The 20,699-nt window shown below is 32.5% G+C and overlaps 1 protein-coding gene across 1 annotated transcript; it reads right to left on the bottom strand.

Moving 5' to 3' along the window:
- Positions 1–1,803: 1,803 nt before the first annotated feature.
- LOC129801914 (epidermal growth factor-like protein 8) lies at positions 1,804–19,604 on the bottom strand. The gene is made up of 5 exons (XM_055847365.1): positions 19,522–19,604; positions 15,617–16,438; positions 2,632–2,876; positions 2,343–2,564; positions 1,804–2,233 (listed from the first exon to the last, which is right to left on the bottom strand). The coding sequence occupies exons 2-5, from the start codon at positions 15,925–15,927 to the stop codon at positions 1,923–1,925; spliced, it is 1,089 nt and encodes a 362-aa protein (XP_055703340.1). The 5' UTR covers positions 15,928–16,438; positions 19,522–19,604; the 3' UTR covers positions 1,804–1,922.
- Between the last annotated feature and the right edge of the window lie 1,095 nt (positions 19,605–20,699).

Below are 20,699 nucleotides of genomic sequence, written 5' to 3' on the forward strand. Positions count from 1 at the left end.
AATTCTGACAATTAGAACCGGAGTTATGGCCATTTTAAGAAATTTTTTTTGGACCCTTATAGCTCGGGTCAGGGGGGTCAGGGGACCTTAAGTTTGGTATTGATGGAAAGCTCTAAGGCCCAGCTATAACATACTAAAATTTGAGCCCGCTCGATGCCATAGGGGCGGAGCTATTGAGAAAACAAAAAAGGGGGGTCTTCAAAATGGCGGAAGGAGGGGTGGGGGGTGGGGGGTCAATGCACCAAGTTGCAATTTTCACCCGATATATAACCTTTGCCGAAAACCGCAAGTCGATATCTTTTTTAGTTTAGGAGCTATTAAGCTCCAAAGAGCGGCCGGCCGGCCGGGAACGTAAATTAGCCACATATATATTCGTGATCAGGAAGTGCTGAAACACATTTTGGCCAAATTTGAGGTCGATCGGACGACATGAAATTTTGTTAGGATTATAGTAGGTGAGATTGTTAAGAATCTCACCTAATATTAGTTGGATTATCATCAATTGTTGATAATTCCGTGATAATTTAATGTAAATCTATTACGAAAAACAAAAACAATTCACATTATTCGAAATCATGAACGTTTGAAGGGAGAGCACTTTCCCCTACACTGAGAGAAATCCGAAAAAGTTAAAATAACATTCCAGAAATGTTAATTTTACCCTTCATTATTGATCCGAAACCGGTGTAGGGTAAGTGTGCCAAATTTCGGCATAGTTGCATACAAGCGACAAAGTCTCAAGTTTGAAATGTAATATTTTTTAATATAAATTGAATATTTTTGTTACTCTTTTATAAGGAGTATTGCTTGGAACCTTGCAGACAGTTTATCATTTTTATTTTCTCTAAAATGATTCTTAATACATTTTAAAATGAATAAAAATGTAGACATAGCATTGGCGGCCTATTTCGGCCACCTTTATTCTCATAGTTCCTTGCTCTTCCAGAATTCTTTCAATGTCTTTTTCAGATCATCTTGCTCGTCGAAGCGACATTTTTTGTTATTTTTTTGCATTGTACAATCTCAAGAGTATCCAAAAACTAAAAATTCATGGTAATTCGAGGAATAAAAAAATATGGCCGAAATTGCAAGCTGGCCGGAATTTGGCACACATACCCTAAATATTATGCTTTTTAGGTGTATTATGGGTTAAAGTTACCGTTGAACTCAAATACTGTAGAAAAATTGCAGTGTAGATAATAGATGTGTTCTCGGATAGGGAAACTCCGTCCGGATGCGGCAACACTGTTTGTGGAGTTTTCAACCCAAGATCAAAAACTACCTCTTCTTCAGAGCTTTCGACACTCTCCGTGTCTTCCTCAGTGATCGAGTGTTGTCAGAGATCTGTGGGTTTCGTTGGGTAGGGGACGTTATGCATTGGCGGGATGGTACCAGGATGTTCACAAAAGATCTCAACGGATGCACCAGACACTCTTCGGTCATTCGGGGACAACCCGAACCCACAGATCTCTGACAACACTCGATCACTGAGGAAGACACGGAGAGTGTTGAAAGCTCTGAAGAAGAGGTAGTTTTTGATCTTGGGTTGAAAACTCCACAAACAGTGTTGCCGCATCCGGACGGAGTTTCCCTCTCCGAGAACACATCTGTTAAAGTTACCCTTTTTCATGTGAATTTTACACTTAAAAAGGTGTAAAATTAACATTAAAAATATTGATATGTTTTTACACATAAAAAGTGTTAAAGTTATAAGGAAAAAAAGTTAATCGCACCCTCTTTTTTTCTCAGTATTTTTTAAATTAAAGATCTCTATACAAATCAGCTTGTGAAGGACAAAATAACTTTTTAAAAAAAGTTTATATTTTCTTATAAAACTTCATATTATCAGATCGATCAAATCATATCTCCAAATCATAAATGCACTTTATTAAATGAGATCTAAACATTCTCAGACGATTGATCTACGGGCAGTATAAATGAGGATGTTTTTGACACTTGTACCACAAATTAATTAAATTCTCCACTTTTTTCGACTGAAGTTCATAGGACTTTAACTTCTCTCTGAAGTAATTGATTTCGTATTGTCTCCGTTCCAACATATCCAAGCGTGTATTCATCGATTCCACCTTTTCTAATGCTTGACGAAATTTCTTCTCCAAAAGCTCCGTCTGAGATGAATGCTTTTCCAATTTAACGAGCCTAGCATTGATTTCGTCATAGTCAACGTCATTCACATCCATTTCTCTGGCTTCCAGCGCAGTTTCGTCATCGTCTAATGGATTTTTTTTTAAATAAATCAACACATTTTTACACTTTCTTTTTTAAATAATATTAAATTTTAAATAATTTTAACCTTTTTTTTAAATAATATTAGAACCTACCTATTTTTTTACAGCTCTGTCTATCTGGCTGAAGAACAAATCCCTCACGACAGGTGCAGTAGTAGGATCCTTCAGTGTTGAAGCACATCTGATCACAAGGTTTTTCCTCCTTGCATTCATTTAAATCTAGCTCGCATGAAGCTCCAATAAATCCACTTTTGCAACTACAAATGTCTGGTTTAACGCATTTTCCACCATTCTTGCATCCTAGTCTGCATACCGCTTCAAAGAAATGAATTTTCAATGAAGACCATTGTTACCACTTAATTACTCTACACCATATCCTTACGCTTGTTGCAACCACTGCTGTTGGCATGAATCCTCTCCCAACCCGGACAACAGTTGTACACAATGTGGTGGGCACTATGGTGGCGTATAACATCCCTGTATGCTGGTTCATGTACAATTCGAACCCCAGTGCAGAGGTTTTGATTTGTGCAGGGTTCAGAGAATTGACGCAATGTTGGCTTATTGAAAATCTCTTTTGTTTTCACTGGAACGTGAATTGTTTTCCTCTCTGGACAAACGTGTCGTCTGCAATAAAATTTGCTATTTAATCCAATGGACTGGTAAATATGATACACATTATGTATCTCATCGAATATGTCCAATATTGAAATTTAATTTAACTTGTAATCAAAACTCAATAATACTCAATTTATATAAAGTGCTTTTCCATAATATTTGCATTAACGCAGGTGGTCCCATAGAAATCAACATTAATTATGGTTTAATATCGTGTCCAAATAGATTCATCAATATTCCGATATCATTTATATAATAATGCTTATAGAAATAATTGAAAACAAACACAAAACCCAATATATACACTCGAAATTAAAATTCATCGATTTTTAATAACTACACAGAGAAAAAAAATACCCTAGAATCAATACTTTTTTGGGATACTTTTGGTATTAAAAGGGCTCCAATACCTCGTGGTATTAAATTCTAGGGTATTTTGGGATTAAATTCAAGAAAATCTCTGTCATTGATTTAATACCATAAATTCATTAATTTTCAATCGCAATGAGTATTGATTCTATCCTATTTTGGTATTGATTCTATCCCATTCTGGTATTGATTCTATCCCATTTTGGTATTGATTCTATCCCACTCTGGGATTGATTTTTATCCCACTATGGGATTGATTCTATCCCATTTTGGGATTGATTCTATCCCACTCTGGGATTGATTCTATCCCACTCTGGGATTGATTCTATCCCATTTTGGGATTGATTCTATCCCATTCTGGGATTGATTCTATCCCATTTTGGGATTGATTCTATCCCATTCTGGGATTGATTCTATCCCATTTTGGGATTGATTCTATCCCACTCTGGGATTGATTCTATCCCATTTTGGGATTGATTCTATCCCACTCTGGGATTGATTTTAGGGTATTTAGGTATTGATTTTATCCCATTCACGTATTGATTAAAAAAATATTCCTTGGAATCAATACCTCGTTAGTATTGATTTTAGGGTATTGTGGTATTAATTTTATCCCATCTTGGTATTGATTTTAGCGTGCCTTTATCCCATTTTCCGTATTGATTTCAGGATATTTTTATTCCAGTTTTCGTATTGATTTTAGGGTATTTTCATCCTATTTTTCGTATTGATTTTCATCCCCCTTTGGTATTGATTTTAGAGTACTCCAGTATTGATTTTTTTTATCCCATTTTGGTATTAATTCCATTCCAGTGTAGTATTGATTTTCGCAAAGTCCATTGAAGAATCCATATTTTTTTGCATCGGCCGAGATTCGATCTCACAACTTTGCAGCAAATCTTCACTTGAGAGTCGACGCCTTAGCCAGTTGCGCCACGGGGCTCCTTGAATTTCCTTTATTACAGCACAATGAGTTTCTAATTTCATCCCATTGTGGGATTAATTTCATACAATTTCAGTATTGAGTTTAGGGTACTCCAGTATTGATTCTATCCCACTCTGGGATTGATTCTATCCCATTTTGGGATTGATTCTATCCCACTCTGGGATTGATTCTATCCCATTTTGGGATTGATTCTATCCCACTATGGGATTGATTCTATCCCATTTTGGGATTGATTCTATCCCATTTTGGGATTGATTCTATCCCATTTTGGGATTGATTCTATCCCACTCTGGGATTGATTCTATCCCACTCTGGGATTGATTCTATCCCATTTTGGGATTGATTCTATCCCATTTTGGGATTGATTCTATCCCACTCTGGGATTGATTCTATCCCACTCTGGGATTGATTCTATCCCATTTTGGGATTGATTCTATCCCACTATGGGATTGATTCTATCCCATTTTGGGATTGATTCTATCCCATTCTGGGATTGATTCTATCCCACACTGGGATTGATTCTATCCCACTCTGGGATTGATTCTATCCCATTTTGGGATTGACTCTATCCCACTATGGGATTGATTCTATCCCATTTTGGGATTAATTCTATCCCACTCTGGGATTGATTCTATCCCATTTTGGGATTGATTCTATCCCATTTTGGGATTGATTCTATCCCACTCTGGGATTGATTCTATCCCACTCTGGGATTGATTCTATCCCATTTTGGGATTGATTCTATCCCATTTTGGGATTGATTCTATCCCACTCTGGGATTGATTCTATCCCACTCTGGGATTGATTCTATCCCATTTTGGGATTGATTCTATCCCATTTTGGAATTGATTCTATCCCACTCTGGGATTGATTCTATCCCACTATGGGATTGATTCTATCCCATTTTGGGATTGATTCTATCCCACACTGGGATTGATTCTATCCCACTCTGGGATTGATTCTATCCCATTTTGGGATTGATTCTATCCCACTATGGGATTGATTCTATCCCATTTTGGGATTGATTCTATCCCATTCTGGGATTGATTATATCCCACACTGGGATTGATTCTATCCCACTCTGGGATTGATTCTATCCCATTTTGGGATTGATTCTATCCCACTATGGGATTGATTCTATCCCATTTTGGGATTAATTCTATCCCACTCTGGGATTGATTCTATCCCATTTTGGGATTGATTCTATCCCACTATGGGATTGATTCTATCCCATTTTGGGATTGATTCTATCCCATTTTGGGATTGATTCTATCCCACACTGGGATTGATTCTATCCCACTCTGGGATTGATTCTATCCCATTTTGGGATTGATTCTATCCCACTATGGGATTGATTCTATCCCATTTTGGGATTAATTCTATCCCACTCTGGGATTGATTCTATCCCATTTTGGGATTGATTCTATCCCACTATGGGATTGATTCTATCCCATTTTGGGATTGATTCTATCCCATTTTGGGATTGATTCTATCCCACACTGGGATTGATTCTATCCCACTCTGGAATTGATTCTATCCCACTCTGGGATTGATTCTATCCCACTCTGAGATTGATTCTATCCCACACTGGGATTGATTCCATCCCACACTGGGATTGATTCTATCCCATCGGGAATAAGAATGTCTTAATAATATAAAACTGATACCATAATCGTAGAATCTATACCTCAGTGGGATAAAATCAATAACCTATTGTCATTTTGGAATCGGTTTGGGTAGAAGGATGGTAATGACGTGTCTTGTACGAGTGTTCTGTATTTAAAGCGAAATATGAAGGTGTGCTGTCTTGTGCCTGGTTATTAGTGCAAAAGGGCTACAGTGGATACAGTGTACACACACGTGTTGTGTAACCTCAAAGAGGATGCTAATTTTTAGCATAAAAGAGGATTTTGTCCACTGCATCTCTACGAATCCGTCAAGGCAATTAATGTGACAAAAAAGTTCCTAAAATTTTAACATTTGGAGAGTAAAGATGACATTTCTCACTCCTCAAATTTCAACAATATTTCCAAAAACATAACGGAATTCATGTGAAATTTACTTTTCTTAAATTAAGATAAAAAACTTTAGAGAATATATCAATTTAATTTATTGTGAAAAACCTTTCTTCACATAAACTCAAATTTTACAGTTTGAACTCAACCGTCGTTCAAATTCGTGTAGTTCAAATTTGATGAACTCGACTGTACCAGTATCTGTGAAACTTTTCACAATAAGACACTGCAAGTGACTAGATTGCCTAATTCTTGGCTATTTGGGGATTAGTGGAAGACATTCTTTTTCTTCCTCTGAGCTCGGTATTTCTTGTATAACACAACAAAGACCCATGTCGAAAGCCGAGCACTGGGCTCTGAAGAAGGCATGGACATGAACACTTCATGCGGTGAAGGGGAGGTTTGGCAGTGGGACACTTAGGAAGGCTAAATTAAATACCGAAATGGGATAGAATGAATCCCAGAGTGGTATAGAATCAATCCCAGAATGGGATAGAATCAATCCCAAAATGGGATAGAATCAATCCCAGAGTGGGATAGAATCAATCCCATAGTGGGATAGAATCAATCTCAAAATGGGATAGAATCAATCCCAGAATGGGATAGAATCAATCCCAAAATGGGATAGAATCAATCCCAGAGTAGGATAGAATCAATCCCAAAATGGGATAGAATCAATCCCAGAGTGGGATAGAATCAATAACAGAGTGGGATAGAATCAATACCAGAATGGGATAGAATCAATCCCAGTGTGGGATGGAATCAATCCCAGAGTGGGATAGAATCAATCCCAGAGTGGGATAGAATCAATCCCAGACTGGGATAGAATCAATCCCAGAATGGGATAGAATCAATCCTAGAGTGGGATAGAATCAATCCCAAAATGGGATAGAATCAATCCCAGAGTGGGATAGAATCAATCCCAAAGTGGGATAGAATCAATCCCAAAATGGGATAGAATCAATCCCAGAGTGGAATAGAATCAATCCCAAAATGGGATAGAATCTATCCCAGAGTGGGATAGAATCAATCCCAGTGTGGGATAGAATCAATCCCAAAATGGGATAGAATCAATCCCAGAGTGGGATAGAATCAATCCCAGAGTGGGATAGAATCAATCCTAAAATGGGATAGAATCAATCCCAGAGTGGGATAGAATCAATCCCAGAGTGGGATAGAATCAATCCTAAAATGGGATAGAATCAATACCAAAATAGGATAGAATCAATACCAGAATGGGATAGAATTTATACTGTTTCCTAATAAATAATGACTTTCAAAAATCAATGCTGCAATGGGATTAAATTAATCCCACTATTTCTAAAATTCAATCTCAAATTGAGATAGAAACAATACCATTTCCTCCTGAAAAAATTAATTTCATAAATTTAATACCAATATGTCCTAAAAGTAATCCCAATATTTCTTAACTTTGTTCTAGAAATTAAAATCAATCCCAATATGCACCTATTTTCAAGAAAATTTGGGATAATTTTGGTATTGAAATGGTGGGATTAAAATCAATACCATGGGTATTGAATCTGGATACTTGAAAAATTTTCTCTGTGTAAGTGCAAATGAACTTGCAGATAAAATACTCTTAATGAATGTCAAAACACTAAACTATAATCATTTTAGACACAAGCGCGGATTGAAGTTATAGTGTAGTTATTATTATCTGTAATAAAATCAAACATCTTGAGATGGGGATTATTTTGCAAGGGGCTTTTAATCTCGTTTAATCCAATCCATGAAAAATATTGGAAACTTTTTCCAAAAGATAATATAATTTAGTTTTATCTTACTAGACATTTTCGCATAAAAAGTGACCTAATGAGATCGAACCAGGGACACTTCCACCACCATCAATTGACCCATCGAGAAGCATAACGTATAAAAACTCAAAAGATTTTAAAACCTCTTTTCTGTTGAAAATAAACTAATTTTGTAGGTTCCTAGAAATTTCGGTTACGTGAGCCACAAAGACTAAAACATAGCATATTTGTTATTGTCCTAAAATATATTTTTCAACAGTACGGGAAAGTACTCTCCCTTCGAACGTTCATGCCTTCGAATAATATGAATTTTCTTTAAGTTTTCCTAAGAGACTTAAACATTTCTATTAAATATTAGTTAGCTTATTATCAATTATTGATAATTATGTGACAATCATGTGGAAATCTCTTAGGAAACGTAAAAGAAATTCATATTAGTCGAAGGCATGAACGTTCGAAGGGAGAGTACTTTCCCCTATATTAATAATATATGAGGAATAGCAGTTATGGGTTTGCTGTACGTTTCTTCCACTTTTGAAAAGAATTATTTGCTCAAAAGTTATCGGAAATTATTTTAGGACTTCTTCACTAGAAAATTTATTATCTTTTAAACCTTAGTTAAATATTTACAAGACTAAAAAATCAATTGCATACTGAGAAAAAAATTGTAAACGATTTAGTACAATCTTGTAAAATATTGTTTTATGTGGAAAAGTAACAAGATGTTTACCTCTCCCTGTCTTCTTAGAAATTGTTATTGAATCTTGCTATATTTTAATTTAAATACATATCCTATTAGACCCAAATTCACCAAGACTGTTACAAAAGATTCTTGTAAAATTTTTGTCATATTCTGGTATTTATTAGTTTCTCAACCAATAGAGTAAAAAACAAATAAGTTTACCTTTTATAGTATTTCTTATTTTTCAAAATGCCTATGGATTTTTTCGATCAAATTATTTGTGAATTTGTGTAAATTATAATCATAGTTCTCATGATATATAATACCAAAAATTATGCATCGATGTGTTTTCTGTAGAGAATGATCTAAAAAAATGACTTTAGAAACCATTTCCGATCGAAAAATCTGGATTTTTTTGCTGAAAAAAGAATAATTTTTTCAATACTTTTACAAGATTTTACATAAAAAACTTTATAACGAATATAAGGCTGCGATAAATCTTGGTAACTATCTATCTAATTCAAGTTTCACGATTCAAGTTTTCTAAACTTAAGTTTAGTAAGATTAAACTAGTCATAGGAATTTAAAAATAAAGAGAAAAACTCTTTTGGTTTGTTCGCAATTCTATAATTTTTTCTTTCATTTTCCAAGATCTAGAATAAAATTTTTAAGTATTTCCTTACAAAAGATTTTCAAAAATGACAACGTTTAGGGTAAGTGTGCCAAATTTCGGCATCTTTGCATGCAAGCGTCAAAGTCTCAAGTTTAAAATGTAATATCTTTAATAGAAATTGATTGTTTTCATTCCTTCTACTTTAAGAGTGTTGCTTAGAATCTTGTAAACAGTTTATCGTCTTTATTTACTTTAAAATCGTTCTTAATACATTTTAAAATGAATAAAAATGTAGACATAGCTTTGTTGCCCTATTTCGGCCACCTTCATTCTCATAGTTCCTTGCCCTTCGGGAATTCTTCCAATGTATTTTTCACGTCATCTCGTTTGTCAAAGCCACATTTTTTGTTATTCCTTTGCATTGTATAATCTCTAGAGTACGTAAAATCTAAAAGTTCATGGAAACTCGAGAAACAAAAAAGGTGGCCGGAATTGCAAGCTGGCCGGAGTTTGGCACACTTACCCTATAGCCAATTTATTTTAAAAAAAATAAATTGTATGAAAAAATGATTTTTTTACGGAATCTACACTGCATTAGCTTTTCCACCTTACAATATTATTGGAAAAACTATCAATAATTTTCCAGCACTTTGAAACTTCCCGAACTATTTTAAATACAAAAAAGCAGTAAAATAAATAAATACTAAACAACTGAGAAAAAGAATATATTTATGTGTTAAATATTACATTAATGTTCAAGTTATGAAAAAATGCTCAAAATTCCATGTTGTGATCCTAAATTTGAAAACGGTTTAAAACCGGTTAACAGGTTTCAGAGCCATCCAAAACCAGTTAACCGTCTATTTTAAAAACCCAGTTATTTGGAATCCCTCAAGCTCCCTCTGAGTGAGCTAAGTAATTTTTCACGATTTTTTTTTCGAGCAAAAGAAAAAGACCAAATTTCCAGGAATTTTCGGCATACCTTTTTACATATTTCAAGAACTTAAATTATTATTTTTCGAAAATAAATATTGCAATATGGTGAACTAATGAGACGTTCACTAGAGCGCCTCATCGCAGGACTTCCTAATTGGCGGGAAATCTACAGCTCGCAATTCTTGTCTGAGAAAAAAGAAGAATTTTCATAAGCGTATTTCAGAGTTAACCCAAAAAGCTTGAGAAAATTGTGAAATAGGAACTTTTTTAAGAGTTTTTGAAACAAGTCAATATTTTAAGACGAAATATTGACTTTAACACTTTGTAAAAGATATTAAAAAATATTTTTTTTAAAATACCATTGAGCTCCAAGTAGAAGAGTATTAAATTCTGAACAGAACAGGTCTTTATTCATTTAAATCGGTTCATATGTTTTTTTTTTCTTATTCTCCAATTCGAAGGACTTATCAAAATGAGAAGTGGAGAAACCGAGATTCAAAGTTTTGGATGTTCTCCGGCCGGAATGCTTGCAAATCTGCTCGGCTCTCTTTTGCTTTTGTCTCTGTATCTTCAGAAATAATTACAATATAATTGTGAAATTTTTATGATATATTCTTAGATCATTTATCTATCTATCGATTTAAACAATAAAAAATATAGACCACTTTTAACCTTGTAATTCAAGCTTCCCTCTTAAGTATATAACAGTACAATATTTCAAATATAATTTTGAATTAAAAATTTTAAAAATTCAACCATTGGGAAATGATTTTCGGATACGCTTTTGAAAAAAAATCTTATTTTTAGGAAGAAATTAAAATATTTCCTGAGAGCAGAACAGTTAAGCACTTATTGAACGACAGATTTTTTATTTTCTATATTTTCTAGATGTATGATTAAATGGATTTTTGTGATTCATTTTAAATAATTTAAATTTTTTTTAAATAAGATAGATTCAAGAATTGATTTAAAAACGGAATATGCCTGAATTAGTTGGCAATCAGACATCTAAGCTCTTTAGAGCACCCTTCTGACAATCTCAACTACAATTAATGTAAAAAATGTCCGTGTCCGTATTCAATATAGAATACTATTACAGTGCTCACTCTCTAATCCGTATCGGCCTAATCCGGATGAGTTCTCGACGGTTACATATAAAATAATTTTGAGGTTATGTAAGCATATCTGTTCGCCAATGAAAATTAATTACCTTGTGAATTCTTTGTTTAATAAATGAAGTATAATATAGCATAGTATTCTCTAATAATGTCTTTTTAATCTTCTTTGAAACTGTTATACTAATTCTACAAAAAAAATCTTGTATTATATTTTCGAGACGTTGAACAAATTCAAAAAATCCATCCGGATAACGAACGGACATCTGTCATATTGTGTCCCAATCATTCGGATTACAAAGCGGGCACTGTACCATGAGATTGTACACAATCATTTCTTTCGTAACGTTATAAATCAGCTAATGGCATAAGAAAACGCAAATACAGAATTTTTCCAGCGTTATTTTTTTATAATTTAAAATCAGATAAATGGCACAAGAAAATGCAAATTCTGAACGCAAACACAGAACTAAGCGATCTATTAATTTCCTGCAAAAGTAAAGTAATTCTTTTATTATTTAATTCTTTTGGAAAAGATCTAACCATAGATAATTTATTAAATGACGCCAAAGCTCGGAACAGTACTTATTCACTATTAATTCCAAAAAACTTCCAAATAGTCCAAATGTTTTTAATAAAAATAAAATAGCTCTTACAATTAAAAATTAAATTACTATAAATTATTACTAATTTGCAAATTAAATATACCTGCAAATTTTTTTAACCTTTCAAAGTCCCATAGGTCATCGGTGACCCACTGCTGATATCAGTAAGGCTCATATAGGTAACGTACTCATATTGGTCACTTATTATTCACAAGTATCATTTAATTTTTCTTTAACTTCTAAGATGTATCTCGATTAAGGACTATTTTCTATTGTTAATCTTAGAAAATTCATATGCAATTTCCGAACAAAAGCCCCTAGATTTGACTTAATTATCTAACTGACCATGAACGATATCTTTTGTCTTTATTTTTCTGTAAAAGAAATACAAGAAATATATATAGCTCTTTCTTTGAATTCGAGGTATTTAAATAAAATCTTCATCTGAGTTTTATTGACATTTATAACGTCCTAAAATTCAAAATAATAAATCACATGGATCTCCGAAAAGTATAGTAAAAGCGTAATAACTTATAGTTTTTTTTTAGTTTTTTCTTAGATTTTCACAGAAATGTCTTTTTTAATGGAGAGACGACACTATGTCAACATGAGTGAATGTAAATGATTTAATGTTTATAAAGACTTGAGATAAAGAAGTACCTTATTTAAGTGACAGAACATCATCTTCATAAAATATCTTTATTTTTAGTACACATTGCTTGGAATGAGCAAATGTATAAGTTTACACAAAATTATAGCCATACATGTGAATTTGCGTGCCTCATGTTGGTCAATTGAGGTTCTTTCAAGGATTACAAGCTCAAAAGAGAACTATCGACTAGCTGGTGGAGTGTTTTGTGTTCTTGTGTTTCAACTATATTATATATTCCTTTGTGTATCAACTTTCATTGGATTCCTTCCGCAAAATTTAATCAATAGATAGTATCTAAAGTTCATGGGATATGCTTCTCAGGCATGTAATTAACATTTAGCATTATCTTAAGATCTATAAGAAACATTTCCTAGCGTAAACTTCCATTATTAGAACCATCAATAACAATCCGTATAATATGTGTGAAACTATAAAGGAAATGCAATAGGACATTGTAAAGACTAAATATTAGGGTTTTGTGCAAATTTCGTGTATTAAGACTTCATCGGAAGACACTTTCTAATAAATGTTTATTCAAACTGTCGTAGAATCGTATCTTCTGTAATCAAAATATTTATTCAAAGATCGCGACAGGAATTGTCATCGAGAATAAGCTAATTATTTCTACGTTCACTTTCATAAATCACAATGCATATGCAAAAATATTTTGTTTTTGGGAAACAAAAATAAATTGCTTTTTGCCGGTAGAACAAGTTTTATTTTCATTGTTTATGCATATCTTAAGATGCTACAAGGAGTTGTGAACGCAGTCAAGTTCAATGATACAGCACATCTTGGTACTCTTATGTATAATTACATACATATATATAATGTAAAAAAGTACGGGCTCTTCTTCATCATTTCAATTCACAATAAATCTCAATTTAATATCAATGCACTTCCCCAATTAGTCAATAAGAGCACCGAACCTGTATTATAAATATTGACAAAGAAGTCTCGACGTTTATTAGTTCACAATTCTTTCAGAATCATTCTTTATATAATCACAGCTATTGTAGTGCTGCGGTTTAATTTGCCATCTTTGTTACTGCTCATACTCCACATACATTCGATTTTGACTCCCTTTTTCTGAAGGTTTTGGAAATTTAGAACAATTTTAAAAATTTGAAATTTCGAGTTTCAAATTGGATTTTCAAGTGGTTTGTAGTGATTTATTTATCACTGTAAATTAAATCGATAGGTAAAAAATAAACGCTCAAAAATAATAAGGATGAAAATTTTTTAGAATATTCAAACTTACGAATGCTCCAAGATGTAAATATTTTAAAGCGTAAGGGAAATTTAAAAGTTCATAAAACATCAATTAACACTTCAAGGACGATTGGAACACCGGTGTCCCATCAAGAGAATAATTTTTCCTGACTACCCAAAATTATTTTTTTCTTATGTCTGTACATAATTGTAAAGTAGAAGGTTGAAGGAATCTACAATATTTTTTGCAAGTCTCTAGCTATTTGCTATGTAGTAAATATTTAAGCTCAAATATGGCGAATTTTTAAATTCTCAAATTCATAATTGATTTTATTTATTTTTTATATTTCCATTTTTTTTAAGCAAAACCCTTTTGGCAATAAAAACTACAGTACTTGTACGTAATATTTTTCATTAAAGCGAAAAATATTATTTATTGGTATTTCCAGAAAAATTACTTAAATTTTTAGACTATTTTTGTCCCTATCGTTCATAGAAGCACAAAATACGCCGAATCAGACTCTCTGTTGGACTTTCCAAGATTAGATGTAAGACTTATCATTGATTATGTTTTTCAATTTAATTATTATTGTTGATTTTCAATCCGTAAAAAGTGTCTCGTCGTTAAAGGGTTAAAAAAGATTAAAAATTTACATTGAAAGATAGAGAGATCAAAAAAATATTGCATATTATAACTCGGCTTTGATAAGTGACAATTCGACAAACTTTTTTTTGAATTTTTGACAAAAACTAAATACGAAAAATTTTCGTATTTCGTATAACTAGCTATTTAAATTTGAAATCAAGTTTTGAATTACAAAACATAAAATTATAAATTAAGTGTTTATTTGAAAAATATAGAATATGGAAATTACAAAATTTTCATATTCTAAAATTTCTAAGTAAAGTTTCACCTAGCCACAATTTAATTTAGAGTTTTACTTGTTTTGTCTATCTAAATTTCACTACGTTGAAGCCGAGCTTCCTCTAGATATACGCGAAAAATAGCGTTTTCAATGTAGCCCCAGCTCAGTATAGCCTCACCTCCCCTTAATATCGATCGTTCGACGTCACACAGGTCCAAGATTACTTTTGATAAAACACTTTTTCCGTTATTTTCGTTTTCGAAAATATTTCGGAATAGCTAGTAGGGTAAAATGAGGTAATTTGGAACCATTTGCAATTTGGGACGTTTGAGATTTTCTCATTGTTTTAGAGATTCAAAAGAAAGACATGTTTAATCGTCTTTTTCTTCTATTTCTGGGTATTTGTATTATCCTTGCTCATTTGAAATAATGTGAAAATCTCAAATGTCCCATATTGTAAATGATTCCAAATTACCTCACTTTACCCTAATTAGTCGACAGGAAATGTAACAATAAACTCTCACGCATTTATAAAAAAAATTATAAACTTGTCACATATTGCCTCAGAATGTTCTTCTCTATTCACTGAGTGAGAGAAATCCGAAAAAGTTAAAAATAACATTCCGGAAATGTTAATTTTATCCTGCAGAATTTATCCAAAGTCGGTGTAAATATTACCCTTTTTAGGTGTATTAAGGGTTAAAGTTACCCTTTTTCATGTTAATTTTACCCTGAAAAAGGTGTAAAATTAACATTAAACAATGTTGATATATTTTTACACCTAAAAAATGTTAAATTTATGAGCAAAAAATGTTAATCGCACCCTCTTTTTTCTCAGTGTTTATACACTAAATAATTTAAAAAAAACGAAAGAATCACACCTCCCAAAAGCTCATATAGGTTTATCATCATAGAAAATTAAAAGAGCTAGTTGTAAGCACGATATTTGTTATTACAACTTACCTAATATGGCTTTTATGATGATGTCCCGATCGGTGAGATCTGTGGGGACTTTGTGTGGATGGGGATGGTGTTGTAGTCGTTTCTACTGCATTATTCCACGTGAATGGATTACTGGCAAGAGTTGAGAAGGTAACAGCTGACCTCTCCGTTGTCATTTGCCACCAAGGGTGACGATTGAATCCACTTGAGTTGATTAGTGTTAATTTTAGTGGATGTGAATTGTTCTGGTGCTTATGATTGAGTATAGATGCTACTTTGGGCAATATTGAGATTCCCACGATAAATAGAAAACTGATCCAGTATTTTGCCATTTTCCTTTCTTCTCCTCTTCTTCTTCTTCACAATACCATTTAAGTATTTCCTCTGCAATGAGTTGCAATTAAAGTTGGACGAACCAGAAAGAGAGAACTTCTTTTTCGTCACGAACACTGTATTTCCTTTGTAATTTGACGATTTAAACAGAAAATGTTTGCTGACCTATCCCAATGAGAAACGTACCAACTATCGATGAAGCAATGAAAAATCTCACAGAAGAAACTTCCTTCAACATTTATTGTGTTTGGTATCTTGCCCAAGATAATTGCAAGTTTGATGAAATTGAGGTTCGCTCCCAAATGGTTCTCTTGCACACAATCCCCATGTGCATTTGTGGTGCTTTTTCGGTGGAAATCACCAAATCGTTAAGGCTTTAATGTCTAGTGTGGAAATTTTATTGCAGTCAAGTTCTAAGCAATTTCATTCCACAAAATTATATCCCATATAGCATCTTTTGCACCACAGCTGCATATGGACAAAAAAGCCTTCCAGTGCTGATCAAAGAAACTGAAAGTGAAACAAGAGCAAAAAGGTCCCATATGACTCATTCATTCTAAACACGGCAATAAACATCAATTTAGCATGCAACAGCTTCACCAAAGAAAATTATTATAGCAAAAACATGGATGATTTATATCAAAACACCTTTTTCATTTTCATCCTTTTTTTTCTTCTTAATTCACATCCCCGGATTAAATCTCTCAATCCAATAGACTCTTGGAACTGTCCTCATAATTCTTAGCACTTTCGTCTTTTTTCATGTCTTACAGACACTTGAGCTGATTGTTGTTTATTATCATGAATGGTATCAAGTGCACAACTATAAAGGAGTTTTGTAGCCAACAATGAGAAATTCACAATTGGCCATAAAATAATTCGCTGTCGTAAATCATTAGCGTGCTTTTATAAAAAAAAAGAATACCAAGAAGCACTTGTAGTGTCGATTTATATAAAATTAAAATAAAATGAAATGGTACCCAAGAATTTACAATGCAGTTATCCAGCTAATTGCATTCAATAAATCCATCGATAAATTTCAATTCTAAATAAAACACAAAAGTATAATATTTTTATAATTTTAAAATATAGTAACTTAACCGAATGAGAGATAACGCTGTACAAAAAGAAAACTAGAAATTTATGAGCCTTCCATAGATATTTTCTGTCCAAGAAAAATCACTCTCTGATCCAACCGATAAAATATAAAAACTTATTCAAGAAATTATTAAATATTTGTGTTATTCTTATCTCCATGTAGATTGTGTGGGATATAATCTTATTCCTAGAGAAAAAAAACTATGTCTTCCACCTTAGAATAGATATTGTGGTTCTGTAGTTCAGTGTTCTACCTTCAAACAAGTTATATTAACATTATTCACATCGAAAATCTCTGATTTTTATGATCAACAACAACCAAAATGGATCCTGCCGGCTAGTCGTAATACTTACTTAATAAAAAGAGGTACCCAGATCCAAGCATCTTATACTTTGCAAAATGTAAACGTGCAACTTTGATGATAAACTTAAAAAGTATTTTCGGTAATTAGTTCAAAATCAATTTGAACTGATTTATTGAATCGATTAAATGCCTCATAAGTTCGCTGCTCGATTAAAGTACCTTAGGATTAATACAAATTGATCTTCGGATAAAAATTACCTATCAGTTCATTACCGGTTCATAATAGATTAAAATCGATTTAGACTTCTCAAAATTTCAAGATCTTTCTAACGTTATAAATATTTTAAGTATTTCAAATCTGATATTCGTTTGTCGCGGTGGCGCATGTCTAGATTTTTATGTAAATGCATTTCAAATTTTTTTTGAGGTTCTCAAAAATACTTTTCTAATTATTTTTAATTGTCAAGCAATTTATGTCTTTATGTCTCAGTTTAAATTTTTCATTTTATATTTTTTAAGCGGAAACCTGGGACTTACTATATTGTAATTATTTTATTCATAATATTTTTTCATAAGAGTGTGAAAAACATATAAATCAATAGTATACTTAGATTTTAATGGATATAACTCAATCGTCCGTAAAGGTATAAAATCACCAAATTTGCCTCTTTTAGATTTTCCGAAGTTTGAGGTTAGAACGTTTCTTTGACTTTGTTTATCGGTATGGAAAATGATCTGTTACTCGAAAATTTTCTGTAAAATCAGTTTCCCAAAAATTCAAGATTGAAAAAAATTAATTCAAGAAGGTGATATTAATATTTTATATTAAAGAAATGTAGTAATTTTTATTTTTTTTTTCGCTCTAAAATAGCTTCATTGTCCCCTTTGATTCATCAGAAGAAACTTACTTGTCCTTTTGGATATGTAAAAACTAAATTTGAGAATTTTCAACAAGAAGTTCCTTATTTTTCGGTATCGACCAAAATTTCGAACGCCAAAATCTCGAAAGCCATAATAACACTGAACCCCAAAATACTTAAAACTCAGAATCCCGAAAAACCAAAATCTCGAATGGGTCAAAATCTCTAAAGTCAAAATCTCGGAAGTTTGGCTTTCGGGATTTTGACTTTTCAGATTTTTGCCCATTTTTAAGTTGCGGAATTTTCGCTCATTTGGGATTTTCACCTATTCCCGATTTTGGCCTACCTATTCGGGATTTTGGATTTTCGGGATTTCGGCCCATTTGAGATTTCGACCCATTTGGGACATTGCTTTTCGAGATTTTGGGTTTCGAGATTTTGACCCATTCAGGATTTTAGCTTTTGGGATTTGGACCCTTTCAGAATTTTAGATTTTCGGAATTTGGACCCATTCGAGATTTCGACCCAATTGGGACTTTGCCTTTCGAGATTTTGGGTTCCGAGATTTCGACCCATTCAGAATTTTAGGTTTTGGGATTTTGGATTTCGGGATTTTGACCAGGACCACTTATTTTTATCCCCAGTATCATAAAAAAACTCGGTTTCATAGATTTTCATTCAATTGAATGCTTCTCGTCCTCAGAGGATTAAAAGATTGTAATGCTTAGCTTTAAAATTGAGGAAAACTTAAAAGAAAATTTTCTCGTTTTTATTTCAGCTTCGGTTTTGTGAAATTTTACAAATTTTTTTTTAAGAATTGAAGAATTTTGTCATATTAATATTAAAGATTTTTATATTGTAAATTCATCTTATAATTTAGAGATTAGTTAAAGATTGCACGCAAACATTAAAGTGCACGTAAAATAAAATTACAACGAAAGAATCACATTTCTTTTGAGCAAGAGCAAGTCTTATCACTGGCATTTAGATTACTAAACATTCACAATTATAAAACTTGTACAACACTTTTTTTGTGTATAATACGCAATGGAAATCTACGACGTTTATAAATATTAACACCTTATAAAATTATTTGCATATTCATTTAAGAGCGTAATAAATAAGAATTATGGTTTTATTCGCAAACGCGTTTTTTAATCCCAGAAACGTATTGGAAGGGTACTAAAATTGATGCAGGAATACATAATGCAATTCTGAACTTAGTTTTTTTTTGTAATTTTGTTTTATTTGAAGTTTCTTATGGAGAAAAAACAAACACAAAAATTGAACGAGATGAGATTGACTAGCTAAACACTCATTGCAAGTAATACCTTTATTTGATTCAAGCACGGCTTGCAACTTTTCCAAAATAAACTCTCTGACTTCACAGGTTCACCGTCATGACAAGACTGAAGACAGAGGATCGCGTTTGCAGCCAGTTTTCTGCAAATTCCGCGATTCAGCACATGATCATCTGGACATACCACAATATACGCGAAAAAGGAAGAACAAAATCACGCAAAAATAGAAGGTTTCGAGAGCTTCTTGTCTTTCTACAGAGATTCGTTATTTATTCAGTTGCAGACTCTTCGTTGTGGAATTTCATTGGGATTTTCATTGTTATTTTAAGGCTCTTCTACATCGTGTTTCAAATGTTATTATTTTTTGTAAACAACAATTTGGATGAATTATGTGAGAATGCAGCTAAGTTTCTTCAAATCCAGTTATTATCACGAAGATCTTTCGTCACATGCATTATTTATTTTGTCTAATAATATTTTTTAGCTTAAAACTCTGCATTTAGATCTGCAATAAATAAACTCTAACAGTTTGTACACTATCAAAATTATCACTATCACCCAAAGTCGGGGTTAGTGTTCTTGCTTATTTAATTACAGTTCACTTATATGATCCATAAATTGTTTTCCCGCCTTATTTTAATTATCTTTATTTTGATTTACTTCATTTGCATTCTGCTGCAGTTGTATACTCGCATAAACACGTAATGAAAGACAGAACGATAAGAAAATTGTCTGTCTTTTTACCAACTAATCTTTATGTACCTCTGAATCACTTTACGCTCATATTAAAATGTTTTTAAATCCAGAGCGTTCAAAAAAATGCTACTTATAATGTTTCCGTTCCCTTCGTGCTCTAAAAATTTTGCGAAATTTTCTTTTTAAAATTATTTGTTACCTTGCAACTAAATTTTTTTTAACACATGAGCAGAAGATTAAAGCAGATTATTACAAGAAAGAAAAAATGGATTAAAATGGAAGTTCAAGTACGATATACCCAAAAACTTTGCCTTTAAATATTTACCAGCTATGCTTCCTTAAGATGTAATGCCAAAATAGAAGTTTTTCACTATAATATTTTTTTTGAATTTTCCTAATAACCATAAAATATAATATATTTAATATAGAGGGAAGACTTATTATACCATCAATGGAAAATATAGTCCACGCCACCTTATAAAAACTTTCTAATTCATTAGGCTTTTTTTTTA

Source organism: Phlebotomus papatasi, chromosome 2, assembly GCF_024763615.1.
Source record: "Phlebotomus papatasi isolate M1 chromosome 2, Ppap_2.1, whole genome shotgun sequence".
In the NCBI taxonomy this organism is placed as follows: domain Eukaryota; kingdom Metazoa; phylum Arthropoda; class Insecta; order Diptera; family Psychodidae; genus Phlebotomus; species Phlebotomus papatasi.

Bases quoted from the DNA above. Each gene is read 5' to 3' on its own strand.
- LOC129801914 (XM_055847365.1), bottom strand. From the start codon at position 15,927: ATGGCAAAATACTGGATCAGTTTTCTATTTATCGTGGGAATCTCAATA. The intron at 2,877-15,616 runs GTAAGTTGTAAT...ATTTTATTGCAG, and splicing joins CATCATAAAAGCCATATTAG to ACGACACGTTTGTCCAGAGA. The intron at 2,234-2,342 runs GTAGGTTCTAAT...AAAATCCATTAG, and splicing joins ACAGAGCTGTAAAAAAATAG to ACGATGACGAAACTGCGCTG.